General features: G+C 42.4%; 1 protein-coding gene across 1 annotated transcript in view; it reads left to right on the top strand.

Annotated features, from left to right (window-relative positions):
• Nucleotides 1–18467, top strand: part of SRP72 (signal recognition particle 72) — a 48412-nt gene extending 29945 nt beyond the window's left edge. The window contains exons 18-19 of the mRNA XM_056518248.1: nucleotides 480–639; nucleotides 17950–18467. Coding sequence (XP_056374223.1) covers nucleotides 480–639; nucleotides 17950–18133 — 344 coding nt within the window. The 3' untranslated portion in view covers nucleotides 18134–18467. The remainder of the gene's footprint in view (nucleotides 1–479; nucleotides 640–17949) is intronic.
• Nucleotides 18468–23989: the final 5522 nt, after the last annotated feature.

The raw sequence follows: 23989 nt of genomic DNA, 5'->3' as shown, positions 1-23989 counted from the left end.
AGGCTGGAGCCAAAGGGAACAACAGTTTGCCGTGATGAAGGCAGGTGGTGAACACAACCCATTAAAATAAATAATTAAAACATTTTACAAGAATTGAGCTCAGAGTTCTTTTGCTTTTAAAATTATCAGGTAAGGCCCATTTCCTGATAGTCATTCCCATTATTAAAATTAACAGGTAATGGGCAGGATTGCACAGTTAGGAGGTGTATATGCTAATACATACCCCCTGGCTGTATAATCCCACCCATTATTTTAACTCCTCAAGTCTATGGGGATCTCTGGTGTCAATGTTCCAGAAATCCTTCTGGGTCTTGGGGTAATTCTTGAACTACGAAATTACTGGTGAGGTTTAAATGTATCTTGCTGCCAGGGGGGGAAGTGAGACTAATGCTTTATCCTTACAAATGTTAAACATGCACTGGAAATCTGTTCTCTTTTGTATAAGTAATCAGTGAATTCCCTTTACTTCCATGAAATAGGCAAATTACCTAAGAATTATGACCCCAAGGTTACGCCAGATCCAGAACGTTGGTTACCTATGCGAGAGAGATCATATTATCGTGGTAAGAAGAAGGGGAAGAAGAAGGAACAGATTGGAAAGGGAACTCAGGGAGCCACAGCTGCTGCTACTGCTGAATTGTAAGTTTGAATGTGCGACAAACTGGCCAAACACATGAGATAATGGTTGGCTGGAATAGCCAATTTTGGACAACCGTCCTGTGTAATTTACAAGCAAATGATTGTTTACATTGGCTGACAGCAGATTTAGGCTAGGTTCACACTATGGAATTTCCGCCTGCAATTCCGCTTTGAAATTGCAGGCAGAAATTCCACTTGCTAAAATGTATAGTGTAGAGAATGGGTTTCCGTTCACAAATTCACACTTCGGAATTTGTGAACGGAAAATCCGCTTGGAAATTTCCTCCTGAAGAATGGCGTTGCTCATACTCAATACTCGTGGAACACATTGCAGTCTGTTGGAGACTGCGCTGGCCGCACTCGGAATCTCCGGGTGGAAAATTTCTGCCTGAAGATTACGCTGTGTGAACCTAGCCTTAGAGTACTTGTCATCAGCTCGATAAGTTTTTTTTAATCCTCCAAGTTCACTCCCCCTATCATAGTAAACCACCACTGCCTTTATTTATTTTTTTTCTGACTTGATATTGTTCTGTATCTTCTTCTCGGTCTCAGTGAGCTCCACAGACTGGGAAGGGGCATTCCCCAGCAGGTGTGACATCATCTGAAGCCCTGCAGGGGAGACTCTGCTACATACAACCGAGAGCAGTTCAGTGTGTGAGATAGGCTGTGATTGGCTGAGACCACAGAACCCCAACCCCCCTGCCCCCTAGCATACTGAACTCTATAGTCTGTCAGCTCTGCCAAGCAACTTGCAAAGGGAGCATAAATAGTATAAGCTTAAGGTCCCACCTGCATTTCCTGACTTTTGTCTCTGCCTGTTAAATATAACCGGGACGCTAAATTATAACCCGGTCTGACCATGGACAGAGTAAGCTCTTTGTATAAAAAAAAAAAAACCATATATTTATTGTAATCTTCTTGACATCATGGCAGACAGTACATAACACAAGAAATCTTCATTTAAAGGTAGTTCTTGGCATAAGCAAATAATGTAGGAGGGTTATATAGGCATGTTCATAAATCTTGTCTCACCAGCTGGGAATTCTTCCTTAGCACTTTACCCAGCATGGTGGATCCGTTGAAATGTCTTTTTAAGCCTCTGTTAGCTTTCTCTAGCTGTCATCCTCTTTTTGCTGAAGGGCTGTACAAGACTTCCTTGGAGACCCTTGTTCGTTCCTCACTCTATCCTGGCTTTCTGTGGAGCAACTTATGCTCAAATGATGGGTGTGTCCATCATGATTGAAGTGTGTCCTTTATATATGTGGGTGTGTTTATCCTAATTGATCAAGTGTCTACTATCCATAAATATACAAATATGGTTTATTAAAAGTATATATCTCCTTCTAGTGGAGCCAACTGGGTTGGCTGAATATACATTTAACTTGTGTGTGTACTCGTTCCTGAATGGAAATTAACAACCATCCACATATGACCTTGTTCTTCCCCACACTACTTGTGTACTTGAAATGGAATGGCAATATGTCATGGATTCCATATCTATATTTGTGGTCGTTGCTACATGACTGATATGCGTGCATACCTAACTACCTACTATCTTACCAATAACCTTACCCTTAACTAAGCAGTCTGAGTTGTGCCATAACTGCGGCGTAGAGAATATGCCTGGAAAAAAAAGAGGGCATACCCTGTGGTGAGAGTGATGTGAAATAAGGGGAGGGTGGGTGTTAACGAAGAACCCACGGCGTAATGCAAGGGAGAACGCGGTGGGTTCTTATGGTCATCCTGCTCCTCCCACAATTACAGGCCAGCTGCGCAGGCCTTACCATTTGTGGTCGTTGCTACATGACTGATATGCGTGCGTACCTAACTACCTACTATCTTACCAATAACCTTACCCTTAACTAAGCAGTCTGAGTTGTGCCATAACTGCGGCGTAGAAAATATGCTTAAAAAAAAAAAAGGGCAAAACCCGGATTTAAACACTTGTTTTTTACAATATTACATGACCAATGACTGGAAGGCGTTAGCCATCTCTTTGCGAGGGTTAGTTATGTACTGCATATAACAACCAGACTTCCAACGTCCTAATTTCTTGATTACGTGTGGCGGAACTCCATTTTTTGATGCAGCCGTAGCTGCGCTGATTCAGAAGGAATGTCCGGATAGTGAGGACGGATCTCCTCCAAGTGACCTAACCAAAATGCGTAGATTTTTGATAAACAGAGAAGTAGTTAACGGGTTGGATCTGAAACGTAACAAAGGATCGTCAGAGGATAGGTTAACACAGGCATTCAACAATTCATGGAAGACTCTAACTGGACACAATTTGTGCGACGTGGGGAAAAAAGCAAATGAACACTGTTTGACCAGGCAGAGAGGTCTTAGTATGACTGAGGGACAACTCAAAATGATCAGAAACATACAACAATTGTTTTACCTTAAGGAAAGGTCCGTTAATGGACCTGGCATTGCACTCTCCCGGCCTGAGAAACCCATAATAAGCGAGATACATTGCTGCCTTCAACGTGAGGCTATCATGGAAACCAAAAGGAGAGGAATCTAATAGATCCGACAATTTCCTGAAGAGTTCACCAGATATAGGTTGTCTGACTGGGCTACGAGGGGCTTCATTCTTAAGGATGCCTTTTAGTGCAGACTTTACCAGCCGAGAAGAGAATATGGAATAACTATGGGTGTCTGTCAAGGATAAATGATGTTGAATACCGGATAAATAACTCTTTATGGTATTATGGGATAGATGGAGTGAAGAGTGGCAAAACCCAGTATATGCTATCAAGAAGGGCACTGGCATCTTATTACCCTCTGGATAATTAGTTCTGAATTTAGAGAACGAATTCCATGCTACGTCATAGATCCTTCGAGTACTTGTGGATAAAGAGTCACTGACCAGACATTTAGCCATCCGAAGGTGATGGTTGAATTCATGATTAGCAAATGGTAAGGAGGGACCTGTGCTCCTGTCATGTCGGCATCTGGCATCACCTGAAAGAAATGCAACAAATTGTTCCTACATAAGGCATCGGCTGCAATATTCTGAACTCCGCTACTGTGCGCACAAGTGAAATTAAATGCATGTTGTAAGGATAACCACACTAACCGCCTAGCTAACGCCATAATCATGGGGCCTCTGGACCTACCCTTCAATAAAATGTCCACCGTAGCTGCATTGTCTGTTAAAAACAAAACTGTGGATTTGTTCCAAGCTGACCCCCATAACTGAGCTGCAGCGACTATCGGATACAATTCAAAGGCCGCTGAATTCCTTGTAAAGCCCTCTAGGTGTGTGATCTGTGACGGCCAAGGACCAGCAAACCAATGATTGCCCCAGATAGCCGCGAAACCAGTTGATGAGGCGGCATCGGAAAAACCCATGGGTGACTCACTCCCTACTCTGGGGATCAAAAATGAAATGCCGTTCCAATTGTCCAGAAATGATTCCCACGTAGCCAAATCTGCTAAAGCTTGTTGATCTAGGTGCAGCAGACTGCTCTGGTGAGGAACTGTGGGCAACAAAGATAACAGGCGGGAGATAAATGTGCGACCCTGGGGGATTATCTGCATGGCGAAATTGAGCATCCCCAAGACGGACTGGGGTTCTACCTTGGGAATGCAAGGGCAATTTCTACGTTTTCGTATGGCTGCCCTAATCCTGATCAGCTTCGCTTCAGGAAGTCTTGCCTCCATTTTTTGTGAATCGAGCTCAATGCCGAGAAACATGATGGTTTTGGATGGACCTTCCGTTTTGGCAGGTGACACTGGGACTCTCAACTGGTCGAATTCTGCCCGGAGAATCTGAAGATCTTCAGGAAAGGCATTTGGGAGACTCGATTAGCAAAAAAAGTCAAGATAGTGCATAATGTGTCTGCACTCAAATCTGTTCTCCAGCAACCAGAGGAGAGCAGAAGCGAAGCGATTGAAAAGCCACGGACTACTGCGTGCACCAAATGTAAGCTTAGTAACAAAATTGTATAGGTTCTGCCAACGTATGCCATGCCACTTCCACTGCTGGGGCATGATAGGGAGGAGCTTGAAGGCATCTGATATATCTGCTTTGGATAACCAAGCTCCCCGCCCCATGCTCAAGATGACGGCAATCGCCTCGTAGAAGAGTATTCGAGTGCGAATTCCTCCGCAGGAATTAGAGCATTAAGACTCGGAATGACCGAAGAATAGGGGGCGGACAAGTCATAAATAAATTCCTTTTTATTATTAAACTTGCCTGTCGCTAACCCTACTGGTCTAACTCTCCACATATCATATGGGGATTTGACAAAAGGACCGATGATAAACCCTTTATCTATCTCTGCCTGTATGAGGGCAGTGACTACATCAGGGTCTGATATAGCAGAGACCAGATTCTTACACTCATAGGTCATTTCCGGCAGGGTCACGAAGCCAACGTGAAAACCATTCTGGAATCCCGAAATCAGATGCTGTACAAATGACTGATCTGGGTGATCCTGCAGAAAATAGCCCAAGAGGTCCAAATCCACCACCGCTAGTCAGGACTTCTCTGATTTTTGGGTGCATGTTGTCTTAGGGTGAGCCCTAAAACAAACTGAGCAAATATGCAATAATCTGCATTGATTGTAAGTGCAGGAGGTATAGTTAAAATTATTGCATATTTGAGACTTTCCCAAATAATGTATGGGTCTGCCTAATTTGTCCGTCGGACCAGACGTCTTAGGACCTCTAGCCTGAGTAGTCCTGGACGTACTAGGTGAGTCTGAATTAGCTGAGGCACACCACTCCGTCGTGTGGGAAGAGTGGCAAGTGGCACATACCAGGATTTGAGTCCCGAAAAATGGTTACAGTATAGCTCTGTGTCTACGATGGCCCAATTAACAGTATAATTATATTGGCTAAGGGCTGCGGCGGCTTTAGTCGAAAAGTTTTTATTATACTCGTTAAATGAGTGCCCTCCGAATTTATGATCTTGTGATCTTGTAAAGATACTGATCTAATTCTTCCCTTCTTACTGGTTTGGAACAAATGATGTCTCTCAAAATGCTGAACACCATGATAAACTCGGACAAGGTTAATTTCCTATTTAATATAGCATCTTTAGACTTTAGGACCACCGACATGTCCCTGCAAGCTATAGTCTTATTTTCATTTAAGTCGTGGGTCGCTATAAGTAAAGATGCTAAATTAACATCCTTGCCTTCCAAAATCTCCTTCCTGATATGGGCCAGTATGAAATGGGTTGGAGAGATGTTTGGAATGGCCGATGGCGTACCTGAAATACGTGTAGTATTTCTGGACTCCATGGCCTCCATCCTATTTTGCATGTCTGCCATATTGGTGGTCAGGTTATTAATTAGAGCATGCAACTGTGTTAGAGATGTCTGTATGGTGGTCATAGATACTTCTTCACTGCTGTGCCCAGCAGACTCAGCAGTGAGGATCCTATACAACTCTGCCTTACGAGCTGAAGCCGGAAATGGGATGCCCCTTCTGACTAGCTCTGCAGTCAGCTTGGGCACAGTCCATGTCCTGAGGGAGGGGACACTAGCTTGGTCAGAAGTCCTGGCTGCATTCTCCAATACCGAAGCCGAATCCTCTATATCAGACGCGTGAGACATTCTGGAAAACAACCCAAACCAACACTAAATTAGCTGCTAATCCAACCTACCGCTAGACTAACAACATACCTGACCACCATGACACCACAACTTACCTACCAACTTACCTGTCTGCCTGAAAACAAGAAATAGTGGGACAGTATCCGAAGACGTGTCGGATTTCAACAATCTGTATGCGTAACGGGGCCTGGATGACTAAGTGCCAGTGACTTCACAGTGAAAAGAGGTGCAAGTAATGCAAGTAATCACAACCTGAAGACATGTCAGGTTCATGAGGTGATTACTTGGATAATAAAGCACAACTCTTACCCGAGGTAGAGGCCTTGACACAACCTAAAGGGAAGATAACATGCCACGTTAACCTAAATTAACCAACAATGCCCCACCAATACCTCACACTAGGGCTTACCCACCTTTATGTTTCTGCTATCTAAATATGCAAGTCTAGAAAGGATACGAATGACTAAGGAAGGCCACAGAACTAAATAATAGTGACAAAGTTAGTACTGGAACTGGAACACTAAGCGAGGAAAATCTGGGAACCTACCCACTGAATGCTGCTGTATATGGATGGAGCCAATTTATACAAAGACTGAAGGGGAATCAACTTGAAGGAGACAACCACTGCAATGAAAACTAATTATAGCCCATGATATACTGTGTGAAGCCTGTCCTGAGCATTACCCACCTATAACTACACACCTGAACCAGCAGGTAACAGTTGTATTGCTGAAGCAAAACCTGGAACGCAGATCCACCGGTAAGCGAACAACCTGAATTGAATGAAATCACAAATGACACCAACGTAATAAAATTCCTGGAGGCAGAGAAAATGACCCTGGACAAGGAAAGTAACCAGAAGACTAACAGTGCAAGGCCCTGCACAAGTGACCACCCCCAAACACCAGCACCAACCTGTGCCTACCTGTTAGGTTGATCAGAGATGAGACAAAACCTTGAAGTAAGAACATCCTGAAGCCTGAATGGACACTGGCAACTCACTTGAATCTGCAGACACATAACCAAACCAATCAGTAATCTATCCTTGTAAGATAAACGTATGATGTGAAACTAACCTACCCCACTAGACGAGAAGCCTGTACTGCCACGCTGCATTATGAGAAGAACCTGACGAAAAAGAAAAGCTTATCAACTACCAACAAGTACCAACACAATCTACCCTTATGTATACCATGGTGGGCGCTATGCATGAGTGAAAGTGAACCAGCTGAACGGAATGTAAGACTTGCGGGTATAGGAATGCGATATGTAAGTGACTACGACATCATGAGCCATGTGGAATGGGTGATAAAAGGGGCTGAGCGTAATGCGATATATATGACTATGCATCTAGTCAGCTATGACGTGTACCCCAATGCAGGATAAAACACTACTCAATCATTGCCCCACTATTACCCTCCGATGACCTCCTCTTAACTGGTTAGAAAAGTAACCCAATCATGGATGCATTAAAGTGACAGTGGTCGGATGTATAAATAACCGGGGGTGAATTGGCCTGGGTCTTGAAACGTGAGAAAAAATGCTGTGGGTAATGAAAATTGCTATGTGTGATGGTATCTCAGACAGGTTAAAGGAGACATGCAGTGCCAGCATAACCAGCTCTTTATTGTGCACTGCAATCTCCTCCAAGTGACCGTGCCCGTGCATAATACTTTTGCCTGTGGCTAATGCTGTAATGCTGTGGATAACCGGGGGGAAGCCGGGCTGTCCACATATCGCAATGCGATCAGGCAGCCTATCAGCGCATCCCCCGGCGACCCTAGCTACTTACCACACGCTGTACTCCTGCCGAACGAGACGTTGCTGACTTCCGGTCAGCTGATGTAGAGTCAGCTGACGTAACGAAGAACCCACAGTGTCATGCAAGGGAGAACGCCGTGGGTTCTTATGGTCATCCCGCTCCTCCAACAATTACAGGCCAGCTGCGCAGGCCTTACTATATACTATACTGTGATATTTTTGAAACAGCTGCTGGGGAGCTTGTTATTTCAACATGTGGTTATATATATATATATGAACAGATTTGCTGCAGCACGCGAGATAGTGACGAGTGGTTAATTTCATTCCAATTGCTACGTTTCAGCCGCACATGCAGCCTTTTTCAAGCACAAGTGAACAGTGACCATAGGGCAAGTTATATGCAGTGTTCAATAAAATATCAATTACATAATTAAATGTGACAAGTGTGCAAAAACATACATGACAAGTGTACAAAGAATGCAATGCATATAATATTATAATTCAGTGGGTACACAATATATGTACCCATAAAGTGCATGGCAATATTTATTAAAATATACATATAAAGTGCATAATAAGTTAAATAGTGCACCAGGTGAAAAATAATTAATCGAACAATTGCAGGAAGGAGAGTAGGGGGAATCTCAATGCACTCACCCAATCAAAACGAAGTACATATAGATTGATACGTACAATGGTCACTGTTCACTTGTGCTTGAAAAAGGCCGCATGTGCGGCTGAAACGTAGCAATTGGAATGAAATAAACAACTCGTCACTATCTCTGTGCTGCAGCAAATCTGTTCTTCTAGCATTACGGACCCAGGACCAGCTGCTGCATGCACCCACCTCTTCATATTTCTGAGGTGCAGCCCACCCTGTAATATATATATTATGATATTGTATATTGAAGAGGGACATACTTTTTATCACTGCCAAGCTGCTGCAGGAGAAAATCTGCAAGCAGGACAACAGGCAGGACCAAAAGGAGGACCCTTGGTGGCCAAAGTGTTAGGGGTTAATTTGTGGTATACTCTGTTAAGTGAGGAGAGGAAAAATACTGGTTTGATAGGCACTTCTTCCACTGAGGTATCCTTAGTATGGGGATGCCACAAAATGAGGTGGCTTCAGATATTAGTTCAAAGAAAAGGCTTTATTGCCAAGGGAAAAAAAAGTAGTGTCAAAACAACGCGTTTCAGATGTTGTCCAAAGGATTTAAATAGGCAGGAAAAACCTGCGAAAATAAATGTAAAATTGAAGATATCCATTAATACAGTAGATTAAAACATTGGGGTGGTTTGCATGTTTATACAGTATTATGTTTGGAAATGTACACTGCAGAGCTTGTTCAATTGCATTTTTGCCCGCTGCTGGGGATGTCCGTGATGTTCTAATACAGCGTGATCAGCAGGCAGCCGCCCTGCGATCCCGGCATCTGTGCGCAGCATCGCGCTGTATAGTGCATATGCTGAAGACTGTGTCAGGGACCCTCACAGAACAGCTGGATGGCCAGCCGGGCCGTGGATGGGGGACGCCGCCCGCATTGGCATTAACAGGAGGTAGTTGAGATACATATATTTTTTTAAATCTGATATCGGTAGAAGTGCGAGAAGGCATAACATTAATGCTGCTGAGACAGGTGTCAGTAATAGCGCACATTAGCGCAGCGCGATAGTGTAGTTATATTAATGTAGGAGTAGGTAGCAATGGGTAATAGATTGCAAAAAGTAGTAAGTGGATAGCATAGCAGAGTTAACGTGGCATAGATAACATGACATAACGTAGAGTGAAGGATAATGGTGACATGATGGTATGGGTTAATTTATGAATGGTAACAATTAGGAGGGTCATGACATGATTTAGCATGACTGTATGGTAGTATTAGTGTGATAGTGCATGGTGGCATGTATATATTGATTGATAGCAGTTTGCATTTGGGGGTATTATATGTTAGTAGTGCTAAATAGTATGACATGAGGACAGTAGAGTAAGATTCTATATAAGAATGTGCAATGTAAATGCAGGGCATGAGGGGCTGATGTCGTGATTGGCTTATTTCACATGGAATGCATTACTTTAATTGGTGCACATATATATGTGCATACATATATTCACATAGTGTATAAAAGTCTGGGTTTGAAGCATAGTGGATGTCAAAAAGTAATATGTTGTGAATAGTAACCTAGAGTGTGCTGTATACCCTGTTTAAGATATGGGAATTAGAAGGATGAGTGGTCCAGGGGAAGTTTCTATGTGGTTAGTAGATCAGTTCAGTTATTTCATTCAGACCATGAGGCTGTAATGATTGTAAGCTATATATCCACAACACTTCTTTTCTTGTGAGCATTTTGAATCTGTTGGTTACTGGGAGTTTGATCCGTTCAATAGGGGTGATTTTTATGGGTTGCGGGTCACCTGGATGGTACTGGCTGCAGTGGCATGAGAGACCGTGTAGTAGAAAGTTTTTCCTTATGTTTGAACGATGTTGGTGCAGTCGAAGATGGAGGGGTTGTATTGGGGGTTATTTGTTCTTTGCTGTTGTTGAAGGTGTGTGTTTGTTAATGCATTCTTGTGTCAGATGGGATGTTTTCTGATAGGCTCCTTTCAATGAGTGTTTTGGGGTATCCTTTTGCTAAAAAGCATTCTTTAACCCCTTAAGGACGCAGGACGTAAATGTACGTCCTGGTGAGGTGGTACTTAACGCACCAGGACGTACATTTACGTCCTAAGCATAACCGCGGGCATCGGAGCGATGCCCGTGTCATGCGCAGCTGATCCCGGCTGCTGATCGCAGCTGCTGATCGCAGCCAGGGACCCGCCGGCAATGGCCGACGCCCGCGATCTCGCGGGCGTCCGCCATTAACCCCTCAGGTGCCGGGATCAATACAGATCCCAGCATCTGCGGCAGTTCGTGATTTAAATGAACGATCGGATCGCCCGCAGCGCTGCTGCGGGGATCCGATCATTCATAACGCCTCACGGAGGTCCCCTCTCCTTCCTCCGTGCGGCTCCCGGCGTCTCCTGCTCTGGTCTGTGATCGAGCAGACCAGTGCAGGAGATGACCGATAATACTGATCTGTTCTATGTCCTATACATAGAACAGATCAGTATTAGCAATCATGGTATTGCTATGAATAGTCCCCTATGGGGACTATTCAAGTGTAAAAAAATGTAAAAGTAAAAGTAAAAAAAAAGTGAAAAATCCCCTCCCCCAATAAAAAAGTAAAACGTCCGTTTTTTCCTATTTTACCCCCAAAAAGCGTAAAAAACATTTTTTATAGACATATTTGGTATCGCCGCATGCGTAAATGTCCGAACTATTAAAATAAAATGTTAATGATCCCGTACGGTGAACGGCGTGAACGAAAAATTTTTTTAAAAAAAGTCCAAAATTCCTACTTTTTTAATACATTTTATTAAAAAAAAAATTATAAAAAATGTATTACGTTTTTTACATGCAAATGTGGTATCAAAAAAAAGTACAGATCATGGCGCAAAAAATGAGCCCCCATACCGCCACTTATACGGAAAAATAAAAAAGTTAGAGGTCATCAAAATAAAGGGATTATAAACGTACTAATTTGGTTAAAAAGTTTGTGATTTTTTTTTAAGCGCAACAATAATATAAAAGTATATAATAATGGGTATCATTTTAATCGTATTGACCCTCAGAATAAAGAACACACGTCATTTTTACCATAAATTGTACGGCGTGAAAACAAAACCTTCCAAAATTAGCAAAATTGCGTTTTTCGTTTTAATTTCCCCACAAAAATAGTGTTTTTTGGTTGCGCCATACATTTTATGATATAATGAGTGATGTCATTACAAAGGACAACTGGTCGCGCAAAAAACAAGCCCTCATACTAGTCTGTGGATGAAAATATAAGAGTTATGATTTTTAGAAGGCGAGGATGAAAAAATGAAAACGTAAAAATTAAATTGTCTGAGTCCTTAAGGCCAAAATGGGCTGAGTCCTTAAGGGGTTAAGGATTTTGGCTTGTCGATGGAAGGTAGTATTATCTGTGCAGTTCTTGCGAACTTGCTTGAACTGTCCAAATGATACGCTCGGTTTCCATTTTTTTCGGCTTTCATAGGAGATATTTCATATACACAAAAATCCCCCATGGGGTACCCCGGGGTATTTAATTCACAAATTACAATTCCCTTCAGGGTTAACAACCCGTCCGGGACTAAGACCCCCAACTAGGGTCACCCTTTTAAAACTTCACTTTTATTTATTATTTGTTAAGAACAAAATGAGGTGCAAAAAATAATACAAACGAAGGTGTTTAAAAACACAATATATAGGAATTGGATTGGTCCATTACTGGTTCCACTAATTCTGATTCACTAGGGCTTATATGTTAGGGACTCTTTATCATTGATCTGGATCCTAAGATTCCAATCTTCATAGTCCATCTAACATGCACCTCCTCTATCTAATTTACCAATTCCTATTATTGCTGTTTAAAAAGTGTTCCCTAGCATCCCCCCGACGTTTCGCTGGAAAGACCCAGCTTTATCAAGGTATAGGACATTAGTGTCCTATACCTTGATAAAGCTGGGTCTTTCCAGCGAAACGTCGGGGGGATGCTAGGGAACACTTTTTAAACAGCAATAATAGGAATTGGTAAATTAGATAGAGGAGGTGCATGTTAGGTGGACTATGAAGATTGGAATCTTAGGATCCAGATCAATGATAAAGAGTCCCTAACATATAAGCCCTAGTGAATCAGAATTAGTGGAACCAGTAATGGACCAATCCAATTCCTATATATTGTGTTTTTAAACACCTTCGTTTGTATTATTTTTTGCACCTCATTTTGTTCTTAACAAATAATAAATAAAAGTGAAGTTTTAAAAGGGTGACCCTAGTTGGGGGGTCTTAGTCCCGGACGGGTTGTTAACCCTGAAGGGAATTGGAATTTATTCATAGGAGATATAACTAAGAATCCACTGTTTTTAAATAGTCAGATGTTATGATAGTTTTGCCGGAATGTGTGATCTCCAGATAAAAGAATAAAAAAATTTCCCCAGAATAATTTGGAGTGAGGGAGATGCCCCAGTCGTTTTTGTTGATGTCTGTTACAAGTTGGTCAATCAGCTCCGTGGTGCCCTGCCAAAGTATAAAGAGGTCATTTATGTACCTCTTATATACCAGGGCTTGACTCTGAAATAAGGTGTGGTTCTTAATGTGTTGGTCTTCAAATATGCCCATAAATAGATTGGCATAAGCAGGGCCTCAGTTCTGTTTATAAGTTGTTCCATCGTAGGTGAAATAGTTATTTTCCAAGACCATTTTTAGGCATCTGATGAGGAAGGAGACCTGTTGTTCTTAGATTCCTTTGTCTTTTTCTAGGAAAAAGCGGGTGCTTTCCACTCCTAATTTGTGTTTGATGTTTGTGTACAACGCTGTCACGTCCATGGGGAATAAAATCATACCATCTTGCCATGAAAGGTCCTTCAGTAGTGTAATTAGTTGGTCTGAATTTTTTAAATAGCTTGGTAGTGCTTGCACGTAGTCCTGCAGGATTAGATTGAGCTATTGGGACAAGTTGCACATGCTACTATTTATACCTGAAATTATGGGTCGTCCCGGGGGGTTTGTCAGATTTTTGTTCACCTTTGGCAGATGGTAGCAATAGGGTATAGCTGGATTTGGTATATACAAAAACAGTTTTTCCTTTTTGGTAATGATATTTTGGCTCACTCCTTTGTTAAGGAGGTTGAGTATCTCCCGTTTTAGTTTGGGAAAAGGCTTTTTTTGGACAATCGTATAGAAGTCCCTGTCTCCCAGGATTTTCTGTGCCTCCAGGTTCTATTCGATGTAGTCTTGTACTACAATGGCGCCACCCTTGTCTGCAAGGCGAATAACTATCTCCTCGTTATTCTTTAGGTTTCATAGTGCTGCTTGCTCCTGATCTGTGAGCTGCCCTTCTTGTCCATTTTTGGGGAAGGAAGTGGTTAAAAATTTAAAGTCTTCTGAGACTATATTGTAGAAAGCTTTACATAGTGTCCCTGGCTTTCATTGGGGTAGTATTTAGATTTTACATCTACCTGTTTTCCTATAGGTCCTTGTTCTTCTGGGTTTGTTTTATAAATTTTTTTGGTTTCCAGGTAGTGAAAAATGTCTCTGTGAAGTGAGATGGTGGACAAATTGGTGAAGATCTAGAAAAAGATCAAATGTTTTTGGTGTCATGGTGAGGGCAGAATGACGGTCCCTTTTGTAGAATGGACTGTTCTGCTTGATTCAGTATGTTGGGATAGGTTGAAAATGTTAAAGGACAACTGTAGCGGTCAAAAATCCCTGCCCAAATGTTCCCCGAACAAAAGTTATACAATTCAGTCAATTAGTCCTATTTACCTATATGCAGCCGTTTCTGAGATATTAGAGTTGCCAGCATAGCCCAGTAGTCCTGCGTCCGTCCCCTATTCATTACATTGCAGCCGCCATCTTGGGGACGGAGATCTCTTCCTCCCAGCAGTGTTTGTGCTCCCCCTAGCCTCTGTCAGCTCCTCCCTCTTATGCATATGCATGAGCGGGTGCTTTCTGAGGCAGCCATAGGCTCATCCTCAGAAACGCCCCTATCTGTAAGATTCAAGCAGGGGGAGAATGAGGACGTCCACAGCTCCTCCCCCTCCCCTGCTCTGTCTACATAGGACCTCACTTATCACGGGGAGGATTCAAGTTATCATGGGGGAAACACAGAGCAAACCACAGAGCAGGGAGGGGAGGACGTGTGTGTGAAGGAGACATATTACACTGCACGGGCTGGTGGTGTATAGACTACAGGGAATAAATATCATACTGATTCTGTGTGTGAGAGGGGGGACTACTGAATGACACATGCTGGGAGTTGTAGTCCCTGTTATGTGTATGCCAGTGTTTCCCAACCAGGGAATGCTGGGAGTAGTAGTTTTGCAACATCTGGAGGCACCCTGGTTGGGAAACACTGGTGTATGAACTACAACTCCCAGGAGACTACAGAGATACAATAGAGGTGTTGGTGAACTACAACTCCCAGCCAGGAGACTACAGAGATACAATATAGGTGTTGGTGAACTACAACTCCCAGGAGACTACAGAGATACAATAGAGGTGTTGGTGAACTACAACTCCCAGGAGACTACAGAGATACAATAGAGGTGTTGGTGAACTACAACTCCCAGCCAGGAGACTACAGAGATACAATAGAGGTGTTGGTGAACTACAACTCCCAGGAGACTCCTGATACAATAGAGGTGTTGGTGAACTACAACACCCAGGAGACTACAGAGATACAATAGAGGTGTTGGTGAACTACAACTCCCAGGAGTCTCCTGATACAGTAGAGGTGTTGGTGAACTACAACTCCTTTATACACTCAAACAGCAGAAAGCTGTCACGGCATGCTTGGATGTATAGTCTTACAACAGCTGGAGTCACCTCTGCAACTCCAAGCATGCACATACAGCAGAAAGCTGACAGGGCATGCTGGGATTTGTAGTTTTGCAACAGCTGGAGGCACCACTGGAATTCCCGGCATGCCCAAACAGCATATAAAATAACTGGGCATGCTTGGAGTTGTAGTTGTGAAAAAGATGGAGGGACCCCTATCAGGACAGTTTTATAGACAAACAATTATGTTTTTACCATTTTTCCTTTCACTCTCCACTCTCCAGTGCCCACACTACAGTGAGCACGGAGGCAGCTGCTTCATCACTGGACAGGAGCAGCATGGGGAGGGGGAGATGAGCAGAAGGGGAGGGTGTATGCATAGGGAAGGGAGATGTGGGCGTTACAATATAATAATTTGCTCGGGGGGATAGAACAGGGGGAGGGCAGCAGCTTACAGGAAGTAAGCACAAGGCATGATGGGAGATGTAGTTTTATTTTCACTTCTCCTCCGTAATTCGTGTGCTGATAACGGGAGAACGACTGGGCCAATTTTGATGGGGGAGACATCGTTGGAAAGGTCTTTCAAAGACCTATTAAATGAGGTAAAAAAAAGTTTTTTTGCCCAGCACTGCAGATGTCCTTTAACTGTACATTCTTTTTTGTTTTCTTCTCTGTGGTGGGGACTATATTCTCCTTTCTTTGTTGTTTCCTTCTCTGTTTCCTCTTCACTTCTAGTTGTTTTTTTTTTTTTCTCTCTCTGTTTTTTTGGGGCACAGTAGTCTGTTATGGTCCTCGCTTGATGTTGTGGGCGCTGTCCAAAAAATATTGCTGTTCATGTGTTGGGTCTGGTTCCTGGTTCTCATCTCTGATAGCTGTTTGTACTAGGTTGGGTTTTTGGTTTGTATGCATGATTGTTGTTGTTCGGGTGTAGAGGTTTCTGGTCCGTCTGGAAATAGTGGGAGAGGTGCCAAGGTCCCTCTTCCTGAGTTGGGGATATCCATTGCTGCTTCTGGTTCATTGGTAAAGCGTCCAGGGGTTGCAGGAAGGGTACAGATGCTATTCTCCCTGTGATGGAATTGTCCACTAATGTGATTTTTGGTTGGTATGCCGACCAAGGAGGGGGGCATGAAGTCATGTACAGTCAAGATGGTTTTGTGTAGGCTGCATCTATCTTCCAGTTGTTTGGTGGGAGATGGGGATAGGAACAAGACTGTCAGTGTAATATCTTCTTTTTCGAAGATGTTTTCTTTTAGTTTCCTTTTGAGATGGTGAAATGTTTCGCGGAGTTCCTTGAGGGATCCAGTAGCAAAGGGTCTCGGCGAGGAGGGGTTGTGCATGTGAAGGGGGTATTCTTTGATGTTTTGGGTGATGAAGCTTTTTTGCTTGATGGTGTGGGGGGGCCTCTTGGCGGTGGCCCCTGTTGACATTTTTTCTGGGGGATCTTTGAGTTGTGCCAGGTGTATTTAGCTGGAAAGGGTGGACCCGGATTCCTGTATGATTTATATCTAGATTTATAAGCTGGTGATGTCTCTTTTTATATTCAGGTACATTGGGTGCATGTGCTGGTGGTTATGTCTGTATTTCTTCTAGGCTGTGTTTGTCGTTTTTGGATTTAAATCAACATCTATATATACTAGAGATGAGCGAACTTACAGTAAATTCGATTCGTCACAAACTTCTCGGCTCGGCAGTTGATGCCTTATCCTGCATAAATGAGTTCAGCTTTCAGGTGCTCCGGTGGGCTGGAAAAGGTGGATACAGTCCTAGGAAAGAGTCTCCTAGGACTGTATCCACCTTTTTCAGCCCACGGGAGCACCTGAAAGCTGAACTCATTTATGCAGGAAAAGTCATCAACTGCCGAGCCGAGAAGTTCGTGATGAATCGAATTTACTGTAAGTTTGCTCATCTCTAATATATACTTTTTTTTCTTTTATCTGTTCTGTCCCTTTTTAATTTATTGGCTTTTTTGATGATAGTTTCTTTCTAAATTTTGGTGACTATAGTGATATGATAGATATATTTTTGTTGCGTTTATTGAAGTCCCCAATGTTGTTGTATTTTTGAAGTTTTGCCATGGTGTCATTGATTTTGTTTATAAGAGAATTATATAAATGTTGGTGTTTTGTTTTTAATGTGATTAATCAGTAGTTGTGAGCATTTATCAAGCAAAGCCTCCCATTCATGTACATAGATTTAGTCATTTTTAAAAGTGGGGTCCATTTTAAGTCTCAGACATCTGGGGGCGAGATTTTCATCTAGGTAGAGAGGGGTTAATTTAACACAAAGTTACAACTTTTTCTTAAGTATATATGAAAACTAATTCAAATAGGCTAATCTATAACTTATTAATACTAATGACATATACCATTAAGTCTGCCAAAAATGTGATTGGCCATACTGGATATTTTTGGGCTGTGGTAGGCTAAAAAAAAAATTCGGACTTGTTGCCCACATGTCAAAAGTTTTGATTGCTTTGGATGTCTTTGGAGACCCACTGCGTGCCGCTCACTCACAGGCTGATCCAACCTACTCTCTGTACAAGTTTGTATTCGTTGTTTTTCTGTCATTTATTTTTGTCTTTTTTTTTTTTTTTTTTAACATAGTGATGCAAGCAAAACAGCCAGCAGTCCACCGACATCTCCTAGGCCTGGAGTGGCAGCAACAAATGCCCCCTCATCAGCGAACAGCAATGTTGTCCCACCAAGACATCAAAAACCAGTGGGTGCTGCTGGAACAAAGAAAAAACAGCAACAAAAGAAAAAGAAAGGAGGAAGGAGCGGCTGGTGATAACTTCTGGGAGAGCCGTGTCTACAAGTTTGATCAACCAACTGTAGTCCATGTCATACCACGTGCTGTTTGATGCACTCACGTTTTTTAGGAAATCTAAAAAGGTTGATTTTGGAAGCATTTTTTTAAATTTTATTTAAGTTTACGGTTGTGATAAACAATTGGAATTCCTGCTACCTTCTTATTTTCCTAAATACAAGCAACACTTTTTTGGTTTTACTTCTGCATTATTCCTCAATCCAAGACATGTTAGGACCACCTTCCAACTGGAAGTTTATTAGTTGTATAAAACTATGGTCTTTAATTTAAATGTGCATTAAACCAATATCAGTTATGTTGGTTTTAGTTAATTCACATCTCTCTTTATATAGATGCCTCTTTCATCATGTTCTTCAACTAGCCATCTTTTTGGAAAAGTATTAAGTAGGCTGCTTCCTCTTTTTCAAGACTCCCTTTTCCTGCTTTTCAGAGAGAGTGTTCAGTGAACAAATCATGATGACTGCACCGTAGTCTCTGGAGGTAGATTTGCTACAGCAGATTTTGTGCTTACACGTGACAAACATGTATTTTTTTTATTTTTTGCACCACGTGCATTAATTTACTCATATAAATTTGTCTAGGGTGATCTATAGTACAATAGGATTAAACACAGAGGTCTTAAAACATAGCTTTTATTAGTAATAAAATGAACATATCCAAAATATAGAAAGACAATGAAAAGGTAATGTAGCCAGTCACAGCTGGCCATAAAGGATTGGCCCACCATTTTTTGTTCTATACTCTGACCCTACTGGTCAAAAGACCCCTACCTATTAAATCAGGAAGGCCTTCCTAGAGAGGGCCAACCCGCACTCGGGACCTCCTACATCACCCTACATAAACCAGGATGGAGGAGAGATCGGGTGCAGCAAAAATAGAGAAAACCAGTGGCCTAATAGCTGACTAACATACCTCCAATATAGGCACCATGTGAGTCTGGTTCATGCAAAACGTGTACATATAATACAGTGATCACACATAAAACATAGCAGATCGATCATAAACAAATATCCAACGCGTTTCGTTGTCGCATTAAAAATCTGCACAACTCTTCAGGGAAAAATACGGAGGGACTAGGGGTATCCAAATGATAAGCACCCCTGTCTCTCTTATCACAATAGTATAGATGGGGCAAAAAAGTATTTAGTCAGCCACCAATTGTGCAAGTTCTCCCACTTAAAAAGATGAGAGAGGCCTTTAATTTTCATCATGAGACCTATAATGAGAAAAAAAAAATCCATAAAATCACATTGTCTGGTTTTTAAAGAATTTATTTTCAAATTATGGTGGAAAATAAGTATATGGTCAATAACAAAAGTTCATCTCAATACTTTGTAATATACCCTTTGTTGGCAATGACAGAGGTAAAACGTTTTCTGTAAGTCTTCAAAAGGTTTTCACACACTGTTGCTGGTATTTTGGCCCATTTCTCCATGAAGATCTTCCCTAGAGCAGTGATGTTTTGGGGCCGTTGCTGGGCAATACAGACTTTCAACTCCCTTCAAAGGTTTTCTATGGGGTTGAGATCTGGAGAGTGGCTAGGCCACTCCAGGACCTTGAAATGCTTCTTACAAAGCCACTCCTTCATTACCCGGGTGGTGTGTTTGGGATCATTGTCATGCTGAAAGACCCAGCCATGTTTCATCTTTAATGCCCTTGATGATGGAAGGAGGTGTTCACTCAAAATCTCACAAAACATGGCCCCATTATTTCCTTTACACAGATTAGTCTTCCTGGTTCCTTAGCAGAAAAACAGCCCCAAAACATGTTTCCACCCCCATGCTTCACAGTAGGGATGGTGTTCTTTGGATGCAACTCAGCATTCTTTCTCCTCCAAACATGATGAGTTGAGTTTTGGTTATGGCCATAGTGGAGTTTGGAGTGTGACTGTTTGAGGTTGTGGACAGGTGTCTTTTATGCTGATACCAAGTTCAAACAGGTGCCATTAATGTAGGTAAGGCTGGGTTCCCACTACGTTTTCTCCCATATGGAAGCGCATACGGCAGGGGAGAGCTAAAACCTCGCGCTCCCGTATGCCTTCATATGCGCTCCCGTATGTAATTCATTTCAATGAGCCAGCAGGAGTGAAACGTTCGGTCCGGTCGGCTCCTTTTTGCGCCATATGCGCTTTTACAACCGGACCTCAAACCGTGGTTGACCAGTTTTCGGTTCGGGGAAAAAGCGCATAAGGCGCAAAAATTAGCCGACCGAACGTTTCACTCCGGCCGGCTCATTGAAATGAATTACATACGGGAGCGCACCTCACCAGGACTTACATTTATGGTGCTCGTCGTTAAGGGGTTAAAAATCAGGCACTGATATTTGATTTCTCATTATGTCTCTCATAGTTGAGGTATACCTATAATGAAAATTACAGGCCTCTCTCATCTTTTTAAGTGGGAGAACTTGCACAACTGGTGGCTGACTAAATACTTTTTTGCCCCACTGTATATCTAGATACAGTAGCAAGGAGGTATAAGATATACTTTATCGGTCCAATGCTGTCCAGTGAGACCACATGTACATATCCATCAATTATTATTTAACATTATTACACAGATAGTCCATAAAGGATAAATGTATGGCACAGATAGTAACAGGCAGTCTGTAGTGTTATTGAGACACAATAGCCTCTTAGTATTGGGTGAAATTAGATAAGATGTAACAGATGATCAATAATGAAGAGGAATGGGACACATATGAGCCTATTCTCTGACTAAGGAAAACATGTCCGTTTTCTGCCATTACCAACATGTGTCACTTTGTATGGCAGGTGCTGATGTCTATATAGACGTAGGATCATCTCCAGTCTCTAGATACCAACACAGATAAGGCGGCCTATTGGGGAGTCTGCTCTATGGCTTGATGATCCGATACAGACAAGGTCCTGTTGCTTTACTGGCACCTAGGGTGATCTATAGATTTTATCACCATGGTCATTTATGCATACCGAAGTGTCTGTTTGCAGGAGGACCAGTGATCTTGGGAGAATGGGACCCCTGAAGCTTCTGTCGGAAAGGAGTAGCAGTACACATACTCAACAGCTGCTATATTCCTTGTCTATGGGAGTCCACGGTGGCACAAGTCCCACAATCTTACTGTACCACTATCCATCCCAGCTAATTTTTTCTGCCCATCCCAAACCACCATACGGTTCCTGTAAGGGCTGCACGATTGGGGGAAAATGTGCAATTGCGATTATTGAGGTAAATATTCCGATTTTGATATGTGTTTGCGATATGATAAAATCCCCTGCATTTCATCACCAGTTCCACCATTTCATGTCCAATTTCCGCCCCCCCCCCCCCTTTTTTTATACAGCCGTTCCCCTAATTTCATTTCTGCCTATTAATTTTTTGTTCAGGAAATGAACATGAAATGGAAGGGGATTGGATCTAAAATGGGGAGAAATTATTTTTCCTTCTCCACATTTCATGCATCTGGCATAGTCCGTACACTTTCTGGTCTTGTGTTGATCCCTCCCACGCGGCTGCACTGTACCATAGAGTGCTGGGAGGAAGTTACTTCCCTTAAAGGGGTACTCTGGTGGAAATTTATTAAAAAATTTCCACCAATCAACTGGTGCCAGAAAGTTAAACAGATTAGTAAATGGCTTCTATTTAAAAAAATATCTTAATCCTTCCAGTACTTATTAGCTGCTGAATACTACAGAGGAAATTCTTTTCTTTTTGGAACACAGTGCTCTCTGCTGAATCACGACCACAATGCTCTCTGCTGACATCTCTGTCCATTTTAGGAACTGTCCAGAGCAGCATATGTTTGCTATGGGGATTTTCTTCTACTCTGGACAGTTCTTACAATGGACAGAGGTGTCAGCAGAGAGCACTGTGTTCCAAAAAGAAAAGAATTTCCTCTGCAGTATTCAGCAGCTAATAAGTACTGGAAGGATTAAGATATTTTAATAGGAGTAATTTACAAATCTGTTCATCTTTCTGGCACCAGTTGATATTTTCCACCGGAGTACCCTTTTAACCCCTTAAGGACCCAGCCAATTTTCACTGTAGGACCCGGCCATTTTTTGCACATCTGACCACTGTCACTTTAAGCATTAATAACTCTGGGATGCTTTTACCTTTCATTCTGATTCCGAGACTGTTTTTCGTGACTTATTCTACTTTATATTAGTGGTAAAATTTGGTCGATACTTGCATCATTTCTTGGTGAAAAATTCCAAAATTTTATGAAAAAATAGAAAATGTTGCATTTTCTTTAACTTTGAAGCTCTCTGCTTGTAAGGAAAATGGATATTCCAAATAAATGATATATTGATTCACATATACAATATGTCTACTTTTGTTGGCATCATAAAGTTGACATGTTTTTACTTTTGGAAGACACCAGAGAGCTCCAAAGTTCAGCAACAACTTTCCAATTTTTCACAACATTTTCTAAATCGAAATTTTTCAGGGACCAGTTCACTTTTGAAGTGGATTTGAAGGGTCTTCATATTAGAAATACCCCATAAATGACCCCATTATAAAAACTGCACCCCTCAAAGTATAGTGGTCCCTCAACATACGATGGTAATCCGTTCCAAAATGAACCATGGTTTGTTGAAGCAATCGTATGTTGAGGGATCAGTGCAATGGAAAGAATAGGAAGTTGTACTCACCTGTCCCCGCAGCTCCGGACCCGTCACCGCCCATCACTGCTGCCCTGGATGTTGCCCTCCATCACTGTTGCTGTGTCCCCGACTCTCCGGACGTCTCTGCTTCCCCGGGATCGTTGCTCTCACGTCGCCGCCATCATGTCACTACGAACACGCCGCTCCTATTGGATGATGGGACGGTGTGCGTGGCGACGTGATGACGACGATCGAGAGCGCCGGCGATGCAGGGAATCCTGAAGAGGAGCCCCGAGGACAGGTAAGAGACCATCACTGGAGCACACGGGGAACCGTAACCTGCTATCCGGTGGCAGCTGAAGCAGTCAGCGCTGCTGGATAGCCGTTTATGCGATGGCCCCGACATACAAAAGCATCGTATGTTGATGCTGCCTTCAACATGCGATGGCCTCTGAGAGGCCATTGCATGTTGAAATAATCGTATGTTGGGGCCATTGTAGGTCGGGGGGGGTCACTGTATTCAAAATGACAATCAAAAGATTTGTTAACCCTTTAGGTTTTTCACAGGAATAGCAGCAAATTGAAGGAGAAAATTCTAAATCTTCATTTTTTACACTGGCATGTTCTTGTAGACCCAATTTTTGAATTTTTACAAGGAATAAAAGGAGGGAAATCTTCCTAAAAAAATGTGTAACCCAATTTCTCCCAAGTACGGAAATGCCTCATGTGTATGTCAAGTGTTTGGCAGGCGCAGTAGAGGGCTCAGAAGGGAAGGAGTGACAGTAGGATTTTGGAGAGTGAGTTTTTCTGAAATGGTTTTTGGGAGGCATGTCGCATTTAGGAAGCCCCTATTGTGCCAGAACAGTAAAAAAAAAAAAACACATGGCATACTATTTTGGAAACTGCAACCCTCAAGGAACGTAACAAGGGATCCAGTGAGCCTTAACACCCCACAGGTGTTTCACGACTTTTCATTAAAGTTGGATGTGTAAATTATTTTTTATTTTGTTTTTCAACTAAAATGCTGGTTTCCCCCAAATTTTACATTTTTACAAGGGGTAATAGGAGAAAATGCCCCCAAAATTTGTAACAACATCTCTTCTAAGAATGGAAACATCCCATATGTGGACGTCAACTGCACCGCGGGCGCACTACAATGCTCAGAAGTGGAGTCACATTTGCAAATTTTGCTGAAATGGGGGGAGGGGGCATATCACATTTATGAAGCCCCT

The sequence above is a fragment of the Hyla sarda genome, chromosome 1 (assembly GCF_029499605.1).
Source record: "Hyla sarda isolate aHylSar1 chromosome 1, aHylSar1.hap1, whole genome shotgun sequence".
Lineage (NCBI taxonomy): Eukaryota > Metazoa > Chordata > Amphibia > Anura > Hylidae > Hyla > Hyla sarda.
Note: the sequence above shows the minus strand (reverse complement) of the source record. Positions and strands in the feature narration are given on the sequence as shown.